The following is a 16,148-nucleotide window of genomic DNA, read 5'->3' on the forward strand; positions in this document are numbered from 1 at the left end:
AAATGATAATGCAAATATAAATTTTCAAATTCAAAATGCCTCTCTAAGGAATATGACAGTTCCCTTCCTTTTCTGAGATTTACTGGGTAGGCTAGATGGGGGAAATGGATTCTCGTTTGCACAAATAGGTATATAAATGGGGGCAAGAAAGATGTGGGCGGACGAGAGGATGGATAAAGCGAGGAGCGGATAAGTGATGACGGATGAACGAACGACAGACAGATACACTGATGAACAGATGTGTAGGTGGATGGATGGGGAAGAGGATAGGGAATAGGTAAATGTGGACTTACGAAGAAATGTGGAAAACGTATGCAAAGGCGAATGGGAAGTTGTACGGGAAGGTGGCTGGATAGATGAAAGGGCGTGTGGGTGACTAAATGGGTGGGCGGGAGGAGGGAGGGATGTGTGCGCCTTGGAGGGGTGTAAGGAAAGATGGGTAAATGGATGAATGTGGGGACGGAAGAATGTTTGGGAGAATGGAGTGCGGGCGAAGGGATGGGTGAATGGTAGGAGAATCCAGGTGCCAGAGACTGGAGGATACACATGGGTTAGTGGAGCCCCATACCAGCCCCATGGCTGACCATCTTCTTTCTCTGAACAGTTCTGATGGGAAGCACCATCCACCTGAGCCATGTGGACTTGGCCGTTCTTCCTCTCGCCCCAGGGAAGAATCACAAGCTCTCCACCCCTCCGCCCCACGGTGGGCAGGGAAGCACTACTTTCCCGCCCGTCTCCTAAAATATCCAGCTGCCTGTGAAACCCAGAGAGAATCATCCTAGGCCAGGTTCAAAGACAAACTTGGCAGAGAGGAGAGGTCAGAGGTTGAACCCAGAGAGGTGAGGTTCCAGAATTCAGTCACCCTCTTTCTTGAGGCCGCCCTTCCAGCCGGCACCCCTCTGCCTGGCACCCCCTTGCCTGGCACCCCGCCGCCTTCCCGGCGCACGCCCAGGAAATGCCGTTTTTTTACATTCTCCTAGGAGAACGCGGTGGAAGCGCAGGGGCAGTTCAGAGGAGGGCCAGTACGTCTTTAAACCTCTGTCGGCAGCTTAGTCACAGCCCCCTCGCTTGGGTGTGTCCTCGCTAGCTCCCTCCCTCCCTCCCTCTTAGTCAGCTCTTGAATAAAAACTGCAACCCACTTCCGAGGCGTTCTCATTGCCCTGCAGGACCCCAGCCTCTGACAGGTTCGGGCTGCCCTCCTCGCCCTGTCCCCCAGCCCAGTGCTCCGGGTCCCTCCAGCTCTGCTCGCTTGCTCTCTCCGTCCATTCCAACAGCATGGACAAGATCGGGTGGCGCGCAGCCTGGGGACTCTGCCTCTTGCATCTGAGCCTGGCGCAGATCGGTAAGTGCCCTCCGGGGCAGCGGGAGGGAGTGGCAGGAGGGGTCGGGACCGATCCGCCAGCCGCACTGGCTGAGTTGGTGCTGTGGACGGGAACCAAGGGGACGGTGTGCTCCGTGCGGTTCAATTTGGTTAAGGAAGACTAAGATTTGCGCTTAATTGTTGGAGAGTTTGTTGATAGAAATACCGTTTTATTGGAAGGAAAAGGCAGAGAGAAGCAAGTTTGCCGGCAGGCTGCGGACGCGCCGTTTTGGGCGAGGTCGCCAGAAGCCGAGCACAAGGCGGAAAGTAACTGTACGCCTGGATGCGCCGTAGCTGGTGTCTGCACCCACAGGCTCCTGTCCCAAAGGCGCTTGAAGCCTGGCTGGGCTGTGGCTGAGGCAGGGCAGGGGTAGGGCCGGGCAGCGGCTGTTAGTGCTGTTGCCTGTATGAGAGCTGGTGGCGGTGAGCTTTCCAGGAAGGGGTCCTGGCTTCCCGTGGCTGCCCGTTGAGCCTGGGTTTCAAAGCTCCTACAGTTGGCTCCAGTCACTGACTATCTTAGCACTAGTGGGAACTTGAACCGCTCTGTGGGGGAGGCTCTGGGTCTCCACGAGGTCTCAGCCAGGGAGGTGGGGGGGGGGGGGACAGGGAGTGTGAGCCTGAAAGGCAATGATGGGCCAGCTGCTCAGTCCTGGTAAACTCCTGTTTCTGCCAATCAGTTAGGGGAAATCCAGACAGTAACGTGGCTAATATTTCCTGCCTGGAAGCCTTGGAGAAGGAGCTGGAGCCAGGGCACCAAGGTTGCTTTAGGGGCCTTGGAGCGGGTGATGCTGCCAAAATTCCATCCAGACAGGGTCTATGCCTTTCCGTGTTTGTGGAGGGGGTGGCTGTGTGTGAGGTATGCTGGTGGGGCTGAATTCCAAGTATCCCTTTCCTTTGTCTATATATGTACAGATAATTACATGGCTGATTTGCTTATCACTAGCAAAATTAATTTTTCTTTTAAGAAGTGCCAGCTGGGTCATTAAGACAGCTCAGCCTATGGTTAGTTCTGCTCAGCAAGTATTTATTAAACCCAGCTCTGGGGGTACCGGGAAAGTAAAAGACACAGTCCTCCCTGGGTACTTTAGACAGAGGATAAGTGGGGGTTCTATGATTTAGATTCCTGACATAGAAGTAATAATAATAAGAAGAAGAAGGACGGCACTTATTGCTCACGTTTGCTGTGCCAGGCGCCGTGCTGAGTTCTTTACGTGTGTTGTGTCACTTCGCCCGCATGCTGGCCCACTGAGAAGTGTTCTGGCGTTGGCCCGATTTTACTGCAGGGAAACACACCAAGGCTCAGAGAAGTTAAGTGACTTAGGTGTGTTCACACAGCCAGAGGGTTGGTACCCGTGTAAACCCAGGCCCACCAGTCTCTTCTCCATCAGAATATGCTAGGCTGTATGTATGGCTGGGACAAAATTGACAAGGATTTCGGGGAAGGGGGGCTGTGGTGGACCCAAGGCCTTAGCGGAGGCTGAGACTGGAGATTCGAAGAGCCCTTGAAAGGAGGAGACGCTTGGAATGGGAGAGAAGAGGGAAACTTGAGTGAAGGGAGAGCCCTGGGGCTGGCCTCGGTGAGAAGGAGGGCCTCTGGGGAAGTTAATTTGCCTGTACCTTCTGGTAACTTCTGGTTTGCCTCTGAGGATTCCGACTCACGACCCTTGCCAACCTGTCTGTCTTATTCTCTTAAAGGTCCCCACCCCCAAATATGGGGTGTTGTCCTGACCCATGAGGCTCTCCCAGAGAGCTGCGGGCTCACTCCTGCCCCATGTTTCTGGGGTCCCTTTAGGCAGCGTCATTTGGAGGAAGCACAAAAAAGTGCCAGTAGCAAGAACTGCCCAGACCCTGGCGTGGAATTAAGACTTGGAAAGGAGCGAGACGTGATTTACCAGGGGGCTTGGGCTGGGCAGGCAGATAGTGGAAGGAGAAAGAGGAGCAGAAGGAAAGGAACCGTGTTGGCCTATCCTGGGAGTGGGGAGGGGGGTGGGCTCCAGAAGACAAGAGGAAACTTTGGAAAGGGGCAAGGCTGTAGGGAAGAAGAAGGTTGCAATCTCCCTGTCAGAAAGCAAAAAGTGGAGAAATGGCTAAATGTGGTTAAACAAACTGGACCCAGAAACTCTGAGTTGGCGAACAGATACCTTGAACTAGTTGTCATATGTGGGTGGAGGAAAGTGGCCCCCCCGAGGTGAAGGGCAGGTGGGATGAGCTCTCCCACCCACATCTGTCTCCTCCTCCTGTCGGCTGTGGGCCAGAGGTCTTGCTAGGGAATCGCGCCCCTAGTGTTGAGGAAGAGGGGTGCATCTGAGAGCTCTAGAGTTTGGGGCTGGCGCGTGCTCTCTGCTCACGCTGAGCCTTAGAGACCCCTCTTGGGCATAGGAGTCTGGCTCTATGTTCCCAGGTGAAGGAACAAGGAAGCAAGTCTCCATCACTGCTTGAAGTTCACATCAATTAATTCAGTTATTCCCCAGACGTACGTTGGGCATCTACTTCCCGCAAAGGCAGAGCGCCAGGTAGGCGTATTTGAGGCTGGCAGCCAGTAGGAAAAGGTTCCGTTTTCTTTCAAATGGCAGAGGTCCCTCCGCCACGGAGGAGGGAATGCCGGGCAGCATGGAATTCTTTGTGTATGACAGCTCTTTTCTGTTCATTCAAGAAATATTTCTTGACTCATTGTCGCAGACTCAGAGGAGGGACTCCCGAGGATCATGCAGAAAAACCTCGTCTTTTTCCCTAGAAGGAAACAGACCCTGGATGAGAGGCATGACTTCCCCGCTCTCTGACAGAATGTGAGGGAAGGACACTCTCCATACTGACGGTCTCTGAAATGCCATTGTCATCAGGGGCCATGATCCCCACCTCTGCCCCCTGCAATGGGTGGGCGGGGTGTGATTTACTGGGGTTTCATGCCTTAAATACCATCTTAAACACTCATCACAGTTTTTTTATTTTGCTCCACAATATACCCACTTTGAGTTTAATCTAAAATAACGAGCTATTTCTTACCATAAAGCACAGATGATGCTCAATAAAGAGTTTCTGTGCTGTCCTGGGGCTTGCAGGGCCTCCCGGGCCACTGCTGGATCCCTTGGCGTGAGGAGCACCCCAGTTTTAAAAGCCTCACACTCAGCTATTGCACCATAGGCTCCTGTGCAAAGTAGTGTCCTAGGTGCCCAGGAAATAACATTTGCGAGCACCAACTCTATGCTAGGCATTCATGAGGGGGTTAGCACGGGTTGTCTTACAGATGCCTCACAACAGTGTGCATACCTTTAGCACTCTCTTAACTCCATTTTCTAGGCAAAGAGATTGAGGCTCAGGGAGATCTCATGACTCTCCCAAGGACACACAGCCAGTGAGTGGTGGAGTTGGGGTCCCCTGTTGTCTAACATCCCCCATGTTAGACTCCAAAGCCTGTGCTGCTTTGATTCATTACTTTGCCTCTGGCAGACTTGGTAAATTGGGTGTGGTCTCCCACCCTTCCTTCCATCCTTATGGCCAGCTAACATGCTCCCCGGCCTGAGTGTCTTCCCTCGCCCCCAGCAGGCTGTGGGGCTCTTCCTGACCTGGCCTGGATCTCCTCAGGTTTGGCCACAGTTGTCAAGAAATGCTAACCTAATTATTTATCCCTAAAATAAGTCCATAACGTTATCAGAGTCCAGCTGCCCTTCTAGACAAGCTCTCATTTGCAGACTTGGAAAAAAGGGAGAGGCTGCTCCTTGTCTCAGAGACAAACAAGTTAGGACAGTGCCCTCTGTGTGAAAATTGCAGAATAGGCCCTATCCGCAGAGCCTCTCATGTGGACCCGCAAGCATTTAGGGGCACTGACCCAGAGTGCCTCCTCAACACGTGCTCTTTGGAAACCCACGGCATTTAGCAGGTTGTATGAGCCTCAGTAAGGGAAGGTCTTAAGGACCCAGGATGACACAGTTCTCTACAAAAGTCAAGGATCTGGAACTGAAAGCTAGCGTGGAGCTCCAGGTACACGTGGCCATCTGCAAGTGAGATTGCAGATCCGCCTGTGACATCAGGTGGTTCCAGGCTGGGGTCCCCTGACAGAGCAGAGGAAGTGGGTGGTAAGCTGGGCCTCCACAGCAGAAAGTCCTGGCTAGGGCTGGGGCTGGGGCTGAGCTAGGGGCTGAAGCCTGTGTTTCCCCAGCACCACTGCTTTAGCACACTCCTCCCAGAGCCTAAAAGGGAAGTGGCTCTCATAAAGAGTGAGTGAAGCAGGTTCAGATGCTGCCAGACAAAGCACAGCTCACAAAGGGGATCTTTTCTGCCTCAGAAATTCTGGGGTTTTGCACGGAAAGAAACTGATGACTCAATTTCCTTTGTATTGCTACTTAAATGGGAAGTACACAAATGTTCTTTAGAATTAGCAGGTAGGTTAGTGCTTCCTACCTTTCATTTAAACCCCACTTTTCACTTACTTAGGAAGTTGAAATTTGCCTGAAATGTGCACTCCTATAAGCTGACCAACAAAGGTGTGGGAAGCCAGCCCAATTTCCAGGATCAGGAAGGGGTGCTTTCTGAAGTTTGTGTTTGTGGATCTGGCCTGGCATGGACACAGGGGCTGTGCATTCCAGACTTTCTAGGACAGTTGGGAGTTCGCGTATGCAAATACTCTACCAGGTGATACATACTGTACACTTTCACTGAATATTTATCTATTTTTCTACAAATAAATGCATGGCTTGGTGTGACTAGAAGTCAAACACTTTGTAAGACTTTTTGCACAAATGAATTCACATGTCCACAACGCCTTCATCAGTCTAGTAGCCGATTACATTGATGTTTGGTTCCCAAAAATGTCTACTTTGGAGAGAAATATTTAGGGTTGTTTCCTCTGTTCTCCATTTCTTGATCATCCCAGTATGCGAAGTACCAGGAAATGCCACATACCCGATTCTTGCTTGCTAGCAGTGGACACACACCCATGGGTGTGGCTGTAAGTCTATGCGCATCTGAGCACATATAATGTGGGTGCGACTGGTCAACAGTTAAGCATTTATAAGGTGTCTTCTGTGGGTCCCACACTGTGTTGACTACTCTGGTGATCTAAATGTATGGGATGTAGGCCTTGCATTCAAGGACTTTATGATTCCACATGTATAATGTAGTGCAGTTGAGTGACAGCCTGGCCAATTTAGAGGGTAACGAGAATAAGCTTGCTAAGCAGAGGCACAGCCAGGAGGACTGGAGGAATCCATGACAGAGACAAGGGAGAAATACAGACAAAATAGGATTTAACTATTTATTTATTTTATATTTAAAATCTTTTTTACTGATTTGAGAGAGGAAGAGACAGAGAGAGAGAGAGAGAGAAAGAGAGAGAGAGAGAGAGAGAGAGAGAGAGAGAGAGAGAGAGAGATTGGTTGTTCCACTCATCTATGCATTCACTGATTGATTCTTGTATGTGCCCCGATCTGGGATCGAACCTGCAACCTTGGCGTATAGGGATGATGCTCTAACCAACTGAGCTACCCAGCCAGGGCTGAAGTTAAGATTTGAATATACGTAGAAGAGGGGATGAGAAAGGGGTGTGCATTATTTCTGTTACCTTGCTGATAATTTACCCACCCTCAAATCATTAATTAACTAGAAAACATACTCAACCAGTGTTTATGCGCTGCCTGCTCAGCGCACTGAAGTTAGGACAGGAGAGGTCATTGTCAGGAGGAGCAACCCTTGCCTCTCTGTATAGCTCACTGTCCAGTGTAGGGTTTCCTGGATAATGGCTGACTCTGCATCTCTGGCTTCCACGTGCTGGATTCTGGTCGTGTGCATCCCTCCACTCCAACGGTGACACCAGAAAGTGCCTCCAGACAGTGCCAAATTGGCAGGAGGGGGGTGTTGGTGTTAAAGTTGCCCCCAGTTGAGATTCCCTGGTGTAATGGGATGGCAGCCACCCCAGTAACCTCATCTCTGCCAATGTGGTATCTGATTCCCTAGGTCCCCAGTTAATTAGCCTCAAGCTTCACAGTAAGATCATGCACGAAGGCCTTTTTAGCTTTGGGAGCCAACGGGTGCTAGTGACTTTCACCCTCCTCAAAGGGGGAAATCCTCAAACCTCCCATATCTTCTTGTCTGTCGGTCTTCTGCAGTATTGTGGGAGCCCCCTGACCTCAGGGGTTGTACCTCACTCAGTTTCGTAGTTCTAGATCTCAGTGCTGGCCCATAGTTGTTACCAGTAACTGGTGAACTGAAATGAATGTCTAAAATACAGAAATAACTCTATCTATATATGTGGGTAGTATACCTAGACTGTATACATAAGACGCAAACACATTTATGTTATCTGATAACCGTGGTGATGGCGGCCTTGCTTAGGGCTGGCCCGAGGAGGCTGCTTGGCTGGCCAGTTGGCCATCATAGGGGTCCAGTTTGGTCTGCCCAAAGAGGGAGCCTTCAAAGAGGGAGCTCACCCACCTGTTTGGGGCTTTGGTGGCTGCTTGCTGTGGCTGGGTGTCTGTCTAAGGACAGGGTCACTAGAGTCCTGAGCCAAGAATGGAGTGGGAAACCAGGCAGGATGATGACACCAACCCCCAAATTTAAGCCTTAAAATAAAGCACTGCCCAGCAGCCGCCTGCTTAGAAGTCTGGTTATTTTGGAGAGGCTTACCTGAGGTTTGACTCCTTGCATGAGAGGCCTGCACCTGTCCAGCCCCCTTGCCTGCTTCTGGAAGGTGGTAGCAGCTGAGAGAGAAGCAGAAGAGCTTCACAGAGGATTCTTGCCTTCTCTGTGGGTCTCCTGCAGCTGCTTAAGGTGCAAGACTCCAGGGAGATGGGGAGCCACACCGGCAATGACGAAACCTTGCCTCCTCTGCACAGAGCCCACCTCTGGGGCGAGTCCTGCTACCCATGGACCATCTGCCCAGGGAGACTTGGAGACAGGGAGTCAAACGCAGAATGGGGATGGATATTGTGGGGGAACAGGACTTCATGACCCAAGTTCAAGGTGCACTGCCTGTCTGGGTGTGTCCTCCTGAGGCAAGTGCCCCTCCTAAGTGCAAGTGTGGGCAGATAGGACCCAGGTGGGTGGAAAGGAGCTGAGTCATCAAGGAGGTAATTTGCAAAATTCAAGCCCCAAAAATCTTCCTCGAGTCTTCAGCTTCTGAGAGTAAAGGTTAATTGCAACACTCCAGTGGGGTGAGAGATTATTCACATAGAACAGCAATGTGGGGCATTTGTTGGGGTGTCATTGCCGCTCTCTTTTGATGGTGCCTGAAAGTTCATCTTTCTTCCCCCCAACCTTTCTTCAGAGTTAGAGCTCATGCATCTTTTGCACTTGCTTCTTTGTAGCTAGTTGACTATTTCTGAGAAACCGCCACCAATATTAGTAATAATAGCAAACACTTGCAGAGTGCTAGCCATGTGCCAGGAACACTCTAATTGTTTCCTTATACTAACTTGTTTACTATAGCCCTATATGCTAACTTATATTTCTATATACTAACTTTCTATTCCTATATACTAATTTGCTTAATCCATACATTAACCTTACGAAGGGGTACTATTATTATCCCTCTTTTGCTTATGAGAAAACTGAGGTATAGACAAATTAAGTAAATTGCCCAAGGCCCCAGGGCCGGTAAATGATGGAGCTGGGATTCAAACCCAGGCGATCTGGCTACTGGGCTCATGTGCATAGCAACTACATTATGTGCATCTCTTAGTATATTGAGATGGCAGGACACCCCCAGAAACTCAAGGGATGGTACCCGGCAGCACTCTGGCTTTTTTCATGAATTGCATTTGGGTGTTGGGTGTGGGTGGAGTACTTATGTTCATAGAGCTGGTTTTGCCCTCCTTTTTACACTCGATGTCAGAGGAGGGGCTTGGGACTTCAAAAATGAAAAGGAAGTTGTAATGGAAACTTCTTTCCATTCATACTCTGAGTGGCTCATTCATTCCATTCCCCAGATAGAAGTTCTATTCTCCTCTGTGAGATGGGAAGTTGTGGAGAATGTCGGACTGAAAGGGATAGTGGATTGAATTGTTTGCTCATTATCACATCATTTACTTGTTGCCGGCATGAAAGAAGAAGGTTGCTGATTGATATTTCTCCATCACCTAGAACTTTGGCTTTTGATTGGACAAAGTGGGAAATGAGCCAAATACCAGCAAAATGTTTGTCCTCAGCGTAAGGGTACGTGGTGCCAGGACTTTCTTTTCCTACCACTTAGCATTGATGAGGGAGGGAGGGAGGGAAACCCAGAGAGGAGGCTGCCAGGAATCAGGCTACACTCACCTGGACACAAGGAGTTGAGCTGCTGCTGGAAGTGTCCTGTAGCTCCTTTTACCAGCCCTAGCCCAACCAGACGGTCTGGCCTCTGTTTGGCCCAGCAGGTGACCACCGCTCGGGGAGGTGGTTTTGGCCTGGAGACAAAGATTCATCCTAGGGTATCCATCTGTCTAAACTTCAGTGCATCTCTGCACCTGAGCAGGGCTGCAGTGCCTCCTAGGAGAACTCACACACCAGTCGTGGGTCCAGGCAGTATCTTCCGTTCCAGGGGTGTCGAACTCATTTTCATCAGGGCCCACATCAGCCTTGTGGTCGCCTTCAAAGGACCAAATGTAATTTTAGGACTGTATAAATGTAACTATTCCTTAACGGTTAAGTGAGAGCTTGGCGTGGCCATCGGGTAGAAACAAGGTGCCGGGCCGGATAAAACAAGGCAGAGGGCTGGATTCAGCCCCTGGGCCTTGTGTTTGCCACCTGTGTTCTATTCACTCTCTCAAAGAGAACCTACCAAGATAATAGAGTGATGATGACCACACTTCTTCACACGTGGTCACTGTTCTGCAAATTGAGACGTCAGAGAAAAACTACCATCCATACAGTCAGTACCTGGTGTCCTGCCTCTGGCCTAGGAGGTTGTTTCTGCTCAGGTCCCTAGTTCAGTCTTCACACGCTCTAAAAGTCTTAAATGAGCAACCATCTGCTACATGCCGGTCACAGCGGTTGCCACTTCTGCGTGTGTGCAATCCAAGATGCAGAATCCAGCAGAGCTGAGCATCATCTCACAGCCTGCAGGAGACCAGCTGATGTGACAGAATTAGCCCCAGAGCCACCACTTCCCTGCAAGGACGGGCAAGGGTGACCACAAGAGTGCTAATCACGCAGATGCAGACAGAAGTTTGGAGGGGGAAGTAACGCTGCCATTAATGTCTCCTGCCCAGAAGTTTGTCTTTGCAGTGGGTGCTTGGGGATGGAACTAGCTGCCTTCCCAATGTCAGTCTTAGAGGTCAGGTACCTCCCTCTAGACTTTTTTGAGTGACTTGTATTTTCCCTATTGTTTCATAGTTGTTTCTCCCTAAGGTTTCATAAAAACCCTAAAACGAAGTTCAGGGAATGCCTATAAGCTGTGTTTTGGCAATCTGCTCTCTTTCATCCATGAACATATAAGCTCTCTATACATTTCTGTATCTCTCTAGCCCCCAGCTGTCAGCACAGTTTCCCACATATAGTAGGTGCTCACTAAATATCTGGGTGGATGACTGAATGAATGAAATGTCTATATTTGGCCAGCAAAGACTTCTTTATCATTCATCTTTGGTGATTTTAAAGGGTCCGACTAATTCTTTTTCATCCTTTAAAAAATTCTGGTCTGTAAACCCTTTTTATCTTAATTTTTCTAGTGTCTCTTCTAGTGATCCTCTAACCTCCTTGAAATTGCTTTTCTCTGCACAGTCTCCAATTTGAGAGTATGTTTCTTGAGATTTGACTTGTCAAGCAAGGCAGGGGAAGTTTAGGGCTTATTAGGTTTTGTCCAATCGAGCAGAAATCTCAATTTCCTACAGGTCTGTCTGCCTCTATGTCCCAGCACTCACTTCCAATCTGGCCCAAGCTTCAAATTCATGTTCTCAGTGACACTCAGGGAAAAGATGTTGGTTTTTTCATTATTGTGTTAAAAGGGAAAAAAAAAGGAAGTTGTTTCTTTCGATGGTTTAATAACCCTCCATACCAAAGACCACCAGATGTTGAGCGTGGAGGAACAGGAATGAGGAGGTTTGGCTTTAGAAGATGGTTGTGTAGAAGGACAGTTAAGCCATACAGATCTCAGGTCAAGTCCCCTGTCTGCCACTTACGAGCAGCTTTGGGTCAGGCCGTTGGCCGTGTGAAGTTCTGGAACAATGTTTAGCTCACAGAGCTGAGTGTCTAGCCCATGGAAAGTGTTTTAGGAGTAGAAATGGCTATTATATTTTAGTTCCTCTCTGTGATTGATTCGCAGTGCGATGCTGAGCAAATCCTTTCACCCCTAGTTTTCCGTGTGTAACACAAGAGGGCTGGATTCTCGCTGATCTGTAAAGTCCTTGCCAGGCCTCATGTTCTATAAATTTACCGCCGTGTGGGCCAATGAACACCTAACCCTCATGAAACTTAGTGGAAAGAATAACATGACTATAATGCGGTGCCAAAAAAAGGCGACGGCTGGTTTGTATCAAATGTCAGAAGTGAATTATTAATCCATGTCAGAAACAAGCATATCAACTCAGTTTCACCCTGAGCTCCAGTGGGCGAGAATGACTGCAGAGGACTCCACTGAACCCTCCCAACCACTTAGGCGTGGGCAGACGAAACAGCTAAGGCCAGAGAGGTCAGCAGCAGTCTCGGTCACACAGCTAGCAGCACAGGAAGCCAGTGCTTGGATTACCTGCAGCATCTGGAGATAATACCTGTTGTTTTAAACTCTGCTTTACAAAATGTTGCTTCAAGTGTCCAGAGAAGCCAGCCCCTGAAGAAGAGAAAAGACTGAGCCCTTGACTTTCAAAGCTCCAGGAGCATCTTGGATTCCTCAGCTTCCCTTCAGGGAACTCTGCAACATGTTGGTGCAAATTACTCACAATATTCAACCAAAATAGTGCTTAGAGGGTGAGCAAGAGTGTCCTGTGGGTGGCCTTAGGAATCTGAAAATAAGCAAATGAAACAAAAGAACGCACGCACACACACACACACATACACACACACACACACACACTAGGGCACTGAAGAAAGGCAGGCCTTTGAGATGGCAAGTTGCTGCTTCTACTGAGAACGTTCCAGACTCTCACTAAGACATGCCTTTCCTTTCCATGAAACCAGACACTCTTGCTCAGGAAAAAAAAAAGAAATAATAAGGAAGTCATAAAGACTGCATTACTTAGGAGTTTGCCAAAACTGGTCAGAGACTAAATCCCACGTTGGGGTTCCGGCCTGCCATCGGCCACTCAGAGTCCCTAGTCGGATGGCTGTCCATCCTGGGTGTGCCCATTTCATATCCGTCTGAAATCCGCCGACCAGAAGTTGAAATAAAATAGCAGAAGGGTTCGGTTCTCACGTCCCACGCAGGGCTCGCCCTGGTTGCTGCATATGGCTCAGTCTGCCGTATCTCCTGCCAGTCCCGCAGACACAGCCTGCCAGGAGAAGTGAGAACTCGCACGCAGCCAGCAGAGATGTAGCGTTTCTCTGTGTCAGTCACAGGACAGTTGTTCCCTCACTGGTTGCCTCTGTTGCCCTACTTGTGAGATGGTGACGAACTCACCAGTTCAATTCATTGAGCAGTTCTCTGGGATTGGCGCTAGGGAGAAAAGTGAGGGACGTCGAAGATGTGATTTCTGGGTAGGAGAAAAATTAAACGGATGAAAGAACCACACCGGGTTACATGTCATCGAGTGGTGCCAGTGGATGAAGGAAAGCAGATACTTCCGTGAGCAGCACTTGTATGGGCCGGTGTCATGGATGGAGCAGAATTTGAGGATGCGATGAGTGTAGGTGAGGTGGGCGGAGCGAAGAGAGAGGAACAGCTGAAAAGTTCCAAGTGGAGGAGTTAAGGATGGCTTGCCTGGGGTCAGGAGAGGGCTCGGCCTGTCTGAATAAGAGTCTGTATTGGAGAACAGTGGAGGAGGAGGTTGGACAGATTCCAGGTGATCAGGTAACCCTGGCTCCGTCTTACAAGATCCAGTTCTTCTGTCCCAGAGAAGTTCTCATGACACCCTCTTCAGACAGTGCTGCACAGAGTTCAGAAGCAGGCCAGTTCCAACACTGGCTGACATAGAACTTGGGCAACTTTGCTTGAGTTGGACAGTGGCAAGTTAAGGGAATCCTAAACAAGCCCTAGAGCAGTAGCAGCAAATAGATTTCAGCCCATGTCACATGGCCCATTGATTACGAGAGGCTGCCTAAGGGGCTCTGCTAAGAAGCCAAACTTTGGCTCAGCCACAGAGAGTTCTGTGATCCATTAGTGATGTCTGCCACAGGCACCATATAGAGGATTTGACCCCTTGTGTCACATGATAATCACCATAGAGAACAGCAGGCTCTTCTAGTTTATGTTTTGGTAGTTGTGTGTACCTCGGGGAGTTTAGCTGCTCAAATCCCATCAAGTAGCCATACTGTAGACTCTGCTTCCTTCCAGAACAATATTAAATGCAGTCTCCTACCCAGAGGAGCGAAGTCTCTTGAGCCTTCTCTTACGATTGATTCCCACTGTGTTTTTCCATCACCCCAGTGGGAGTTAGACGCTGGAAGCCAGGAATCTCCTCTGTGTGAATAAGGGCCAGACTTCTTGGCAAAAGGCCCCTTCTCCACATCAGCTTCTCCATCTGCAAACCGAGAGGACAGAAATGATGCCTCACCCGTAGCGGTGATAGGAGGAATTACGAGCTGATGTGAATGAAGCCTTTGAAGATGAAAGGGTTGTACGCGCACGTTAATTACAACTTTTATCAGCCCTGGAGCCTCTGCATTCTCAGCTGCCACCCGGGCCTCCTCTGTGCCTCCCAAAAGCAGACAGGCAGCAGCATTCCACAGACTGGCCCCACGGGTCCCTCCGGTAGCATCCGAGCCAAGAGAGCTGGATTCGGAGCTCAGACTGGCCAGCCCACTGTGGGCTGCTCAAGTTTCCCACTGCTCATCCCCGAGGGAAACGGCAAGCCCACTACCTGGGCAGGTAAGATAAGACAGAACCGAGGTATAAACAAAAGGCTCCATCAAGAATTGACGAGAAATAACCACCGGGTGAGATTAGGACACTCTGCTCTAATTCCCACCCGTCAAAGCCTAATTGTGTGACCTTGGGCTACTGGCTTTATCTGTCTAATGCTTCAATACACTGCGAACCACCTGGGAAATAATCCCTCTGCCTCCCTTAGACCTCTCCACCTTTGCCTGTTGGTGTGAAAGTGTTTTGTGCTGGTCGGGAGAAACACGTGATGTAGAACTACAAGGTCCTATTATTACCAAAGGTAACTTTCTCCTTTATCTCTGTCTCCTGTTGCTGGTTGACCCCAATCGTTGAAATTGTATTCTTTGGAATGCTCACCAGTCTCCTCCGAGCTGCCACCCCTCCTGGGCAGTGCTTATCGAGGAGGACCTGGTATGTGCTCGGGCTTCTTGGTTCTGCCATTTCCTGAAGCATGAAGATTCTGTCGGGCTGGCAGGGGATCGGGGTGCCCTGCCAAGTTCAGTTGCAATGCCCTCACTGGGGTAGCTCCATGAAAGTGCTAGAGGCAAGGAAGGGAGGATTTCTGGATGCTTTGTTAGGGTTTAGGAAGGCATAGGTGGAGCTGGGCCCCTACAAAGAGCACCAAAGTATAGACCCAAAGAGACAGATAAGGAAAAAGACCCTTAAGTGACAAGTTATTATGGGCTGGTGACAAAAAGCCAAAGATGATGGCATGCCGGAATGCGAAAGGGTGCGAGCAATTTCATAGCCTACTGGTTATATTGAACAGATAAGGGAAGGTCATCTCAAAGACTGCAAGTGACTTACCCAAGGTCATGCGACTAGAGTCAAAACCTTGGTCTTTTGACTCTCAGTCCAGTGGCCTTTCACCCTTGGAGATGACAGAGGACAGAGCACTAAACAGGAGGACAATGGGAGGACCAGGGCAAGAAGACTTGGAATGACAAAGAGAGGAAGATGAAAGCATATTGGGTTTTCTTGTAGCATAATAGGGAACAAACAGTATGGGTGGAGCCTACATTGTAGGTATTCCACTGGAGCTTCCTATTCAGCTTCTTCTATACCCGTATTTGGTGTTTGTTTGGATCCTTTTTGACTTAATGAGCATTTTAAAACCGGAAGGCCTGGCATAAACTGGCCTGGCTTTTTCTAACCCCCCTCTCAGCAATTCTGTGAGTCAGGTCAACAATCAGTAGTTTTCAAAGGATTCATTTGTTTCCTCAACACATACTTACTGAATCCTAAGATGTACCAGGTGTTCTGCCAGGCGCTGGAGGTAAAACTTTAACCAAGAGGGCCTTGGTTTCTGCTCTCATGGAACTTACAGTCTATCTGGGAAGACAGTAAACAACTCATTATGCTCTTATTTAATTACACTTGAGGTACATGTTGGGAAGGAGGAACACAGGATCTCGAGAGAGCATGTAATGGGAGACCTCACCTGATCTAAAGCATCAGGGAAGGCTTCTCCAGACCTGTAGAATTAATAGCAGCAATTACGTGTGCAAGATCCCCACAGTTCTGTGGTGGGGAGGTGGGGTGAGGGGGCCGGGGAGGGACTGCTCCTTGGACTTCTCAACCCCACCAGCGCTCACGACACAGGGACAGTCTGGTGGGTGGGGTCAAAGCTCCTCAGAGCAAATCTAGCCACCTCAGGGCCTCTTCTGCCTGCCTTACACATGGGTCTTCTGAGTAAGAGAGCAAGAAAAGAAAGTCCTGTTCCTCAAAATTCTGGAAGCACCTGCCTTACCCTGTCCGCCCTGCAAGAGACAGTAGTCCGAAGAGAAGCATGGAAACTTCCAAGCTGACTCAGACTTTTAGAAGCGCATGTTGGGGCAGCAAAGG

At 49.5% G+C, this 16,148-nt stretch overlaps 1 protein-coding gene across 21 annotated transcripts in view; it reads left to right on the forward strand.

The window, feature by feature from the left end:
* The first annotated feature begins 1,026 nt into the window (after window positions 1-1,026).
* Window positions 1,027-16,148, forward strand: part of CD44 (CD44 molecule (Indian blood group)) — an 86,609-nt gene continuing 71,487 nt past the window's right edge. For 2 of the 21 annotated variants that reach the window (XM_036029224.1, XM_036029228.1), the window contains exon 1: window positions 1,028-1,342. In XM_036029224.1, coding sequence (XP_035885117.1) covers window positions 1,276-1,342 — 67 coding nt within the window. In that variant the 5' untranslated portion in view covers window positions 1,028-1,275. Of the gene's footprint in view, window positions 1,343-16,148 lie in introns of all 21 variants that reach the window. The other 19 variants (XM_036029226.1, XM_028517357.2, XM_036029230.1 and 16 more) reach the window with 15 other exon arrangements.

Source organism: Phyllostomus discolor, chromosome 6 (genome assembly GCF_004126475.2).
Source record: "Phyllostomus discolor isolate MPI-MPIP mPhyDis1 chromosome 6, mPhyDis1.pri.v3, whole genome shotgun sequence".
NCBI lineage: Eukaryota > Metazoa > Chordata > Mammalia > Chiroptera > Phyllostomidae > Phyllostomus > Phyllostomus discolor.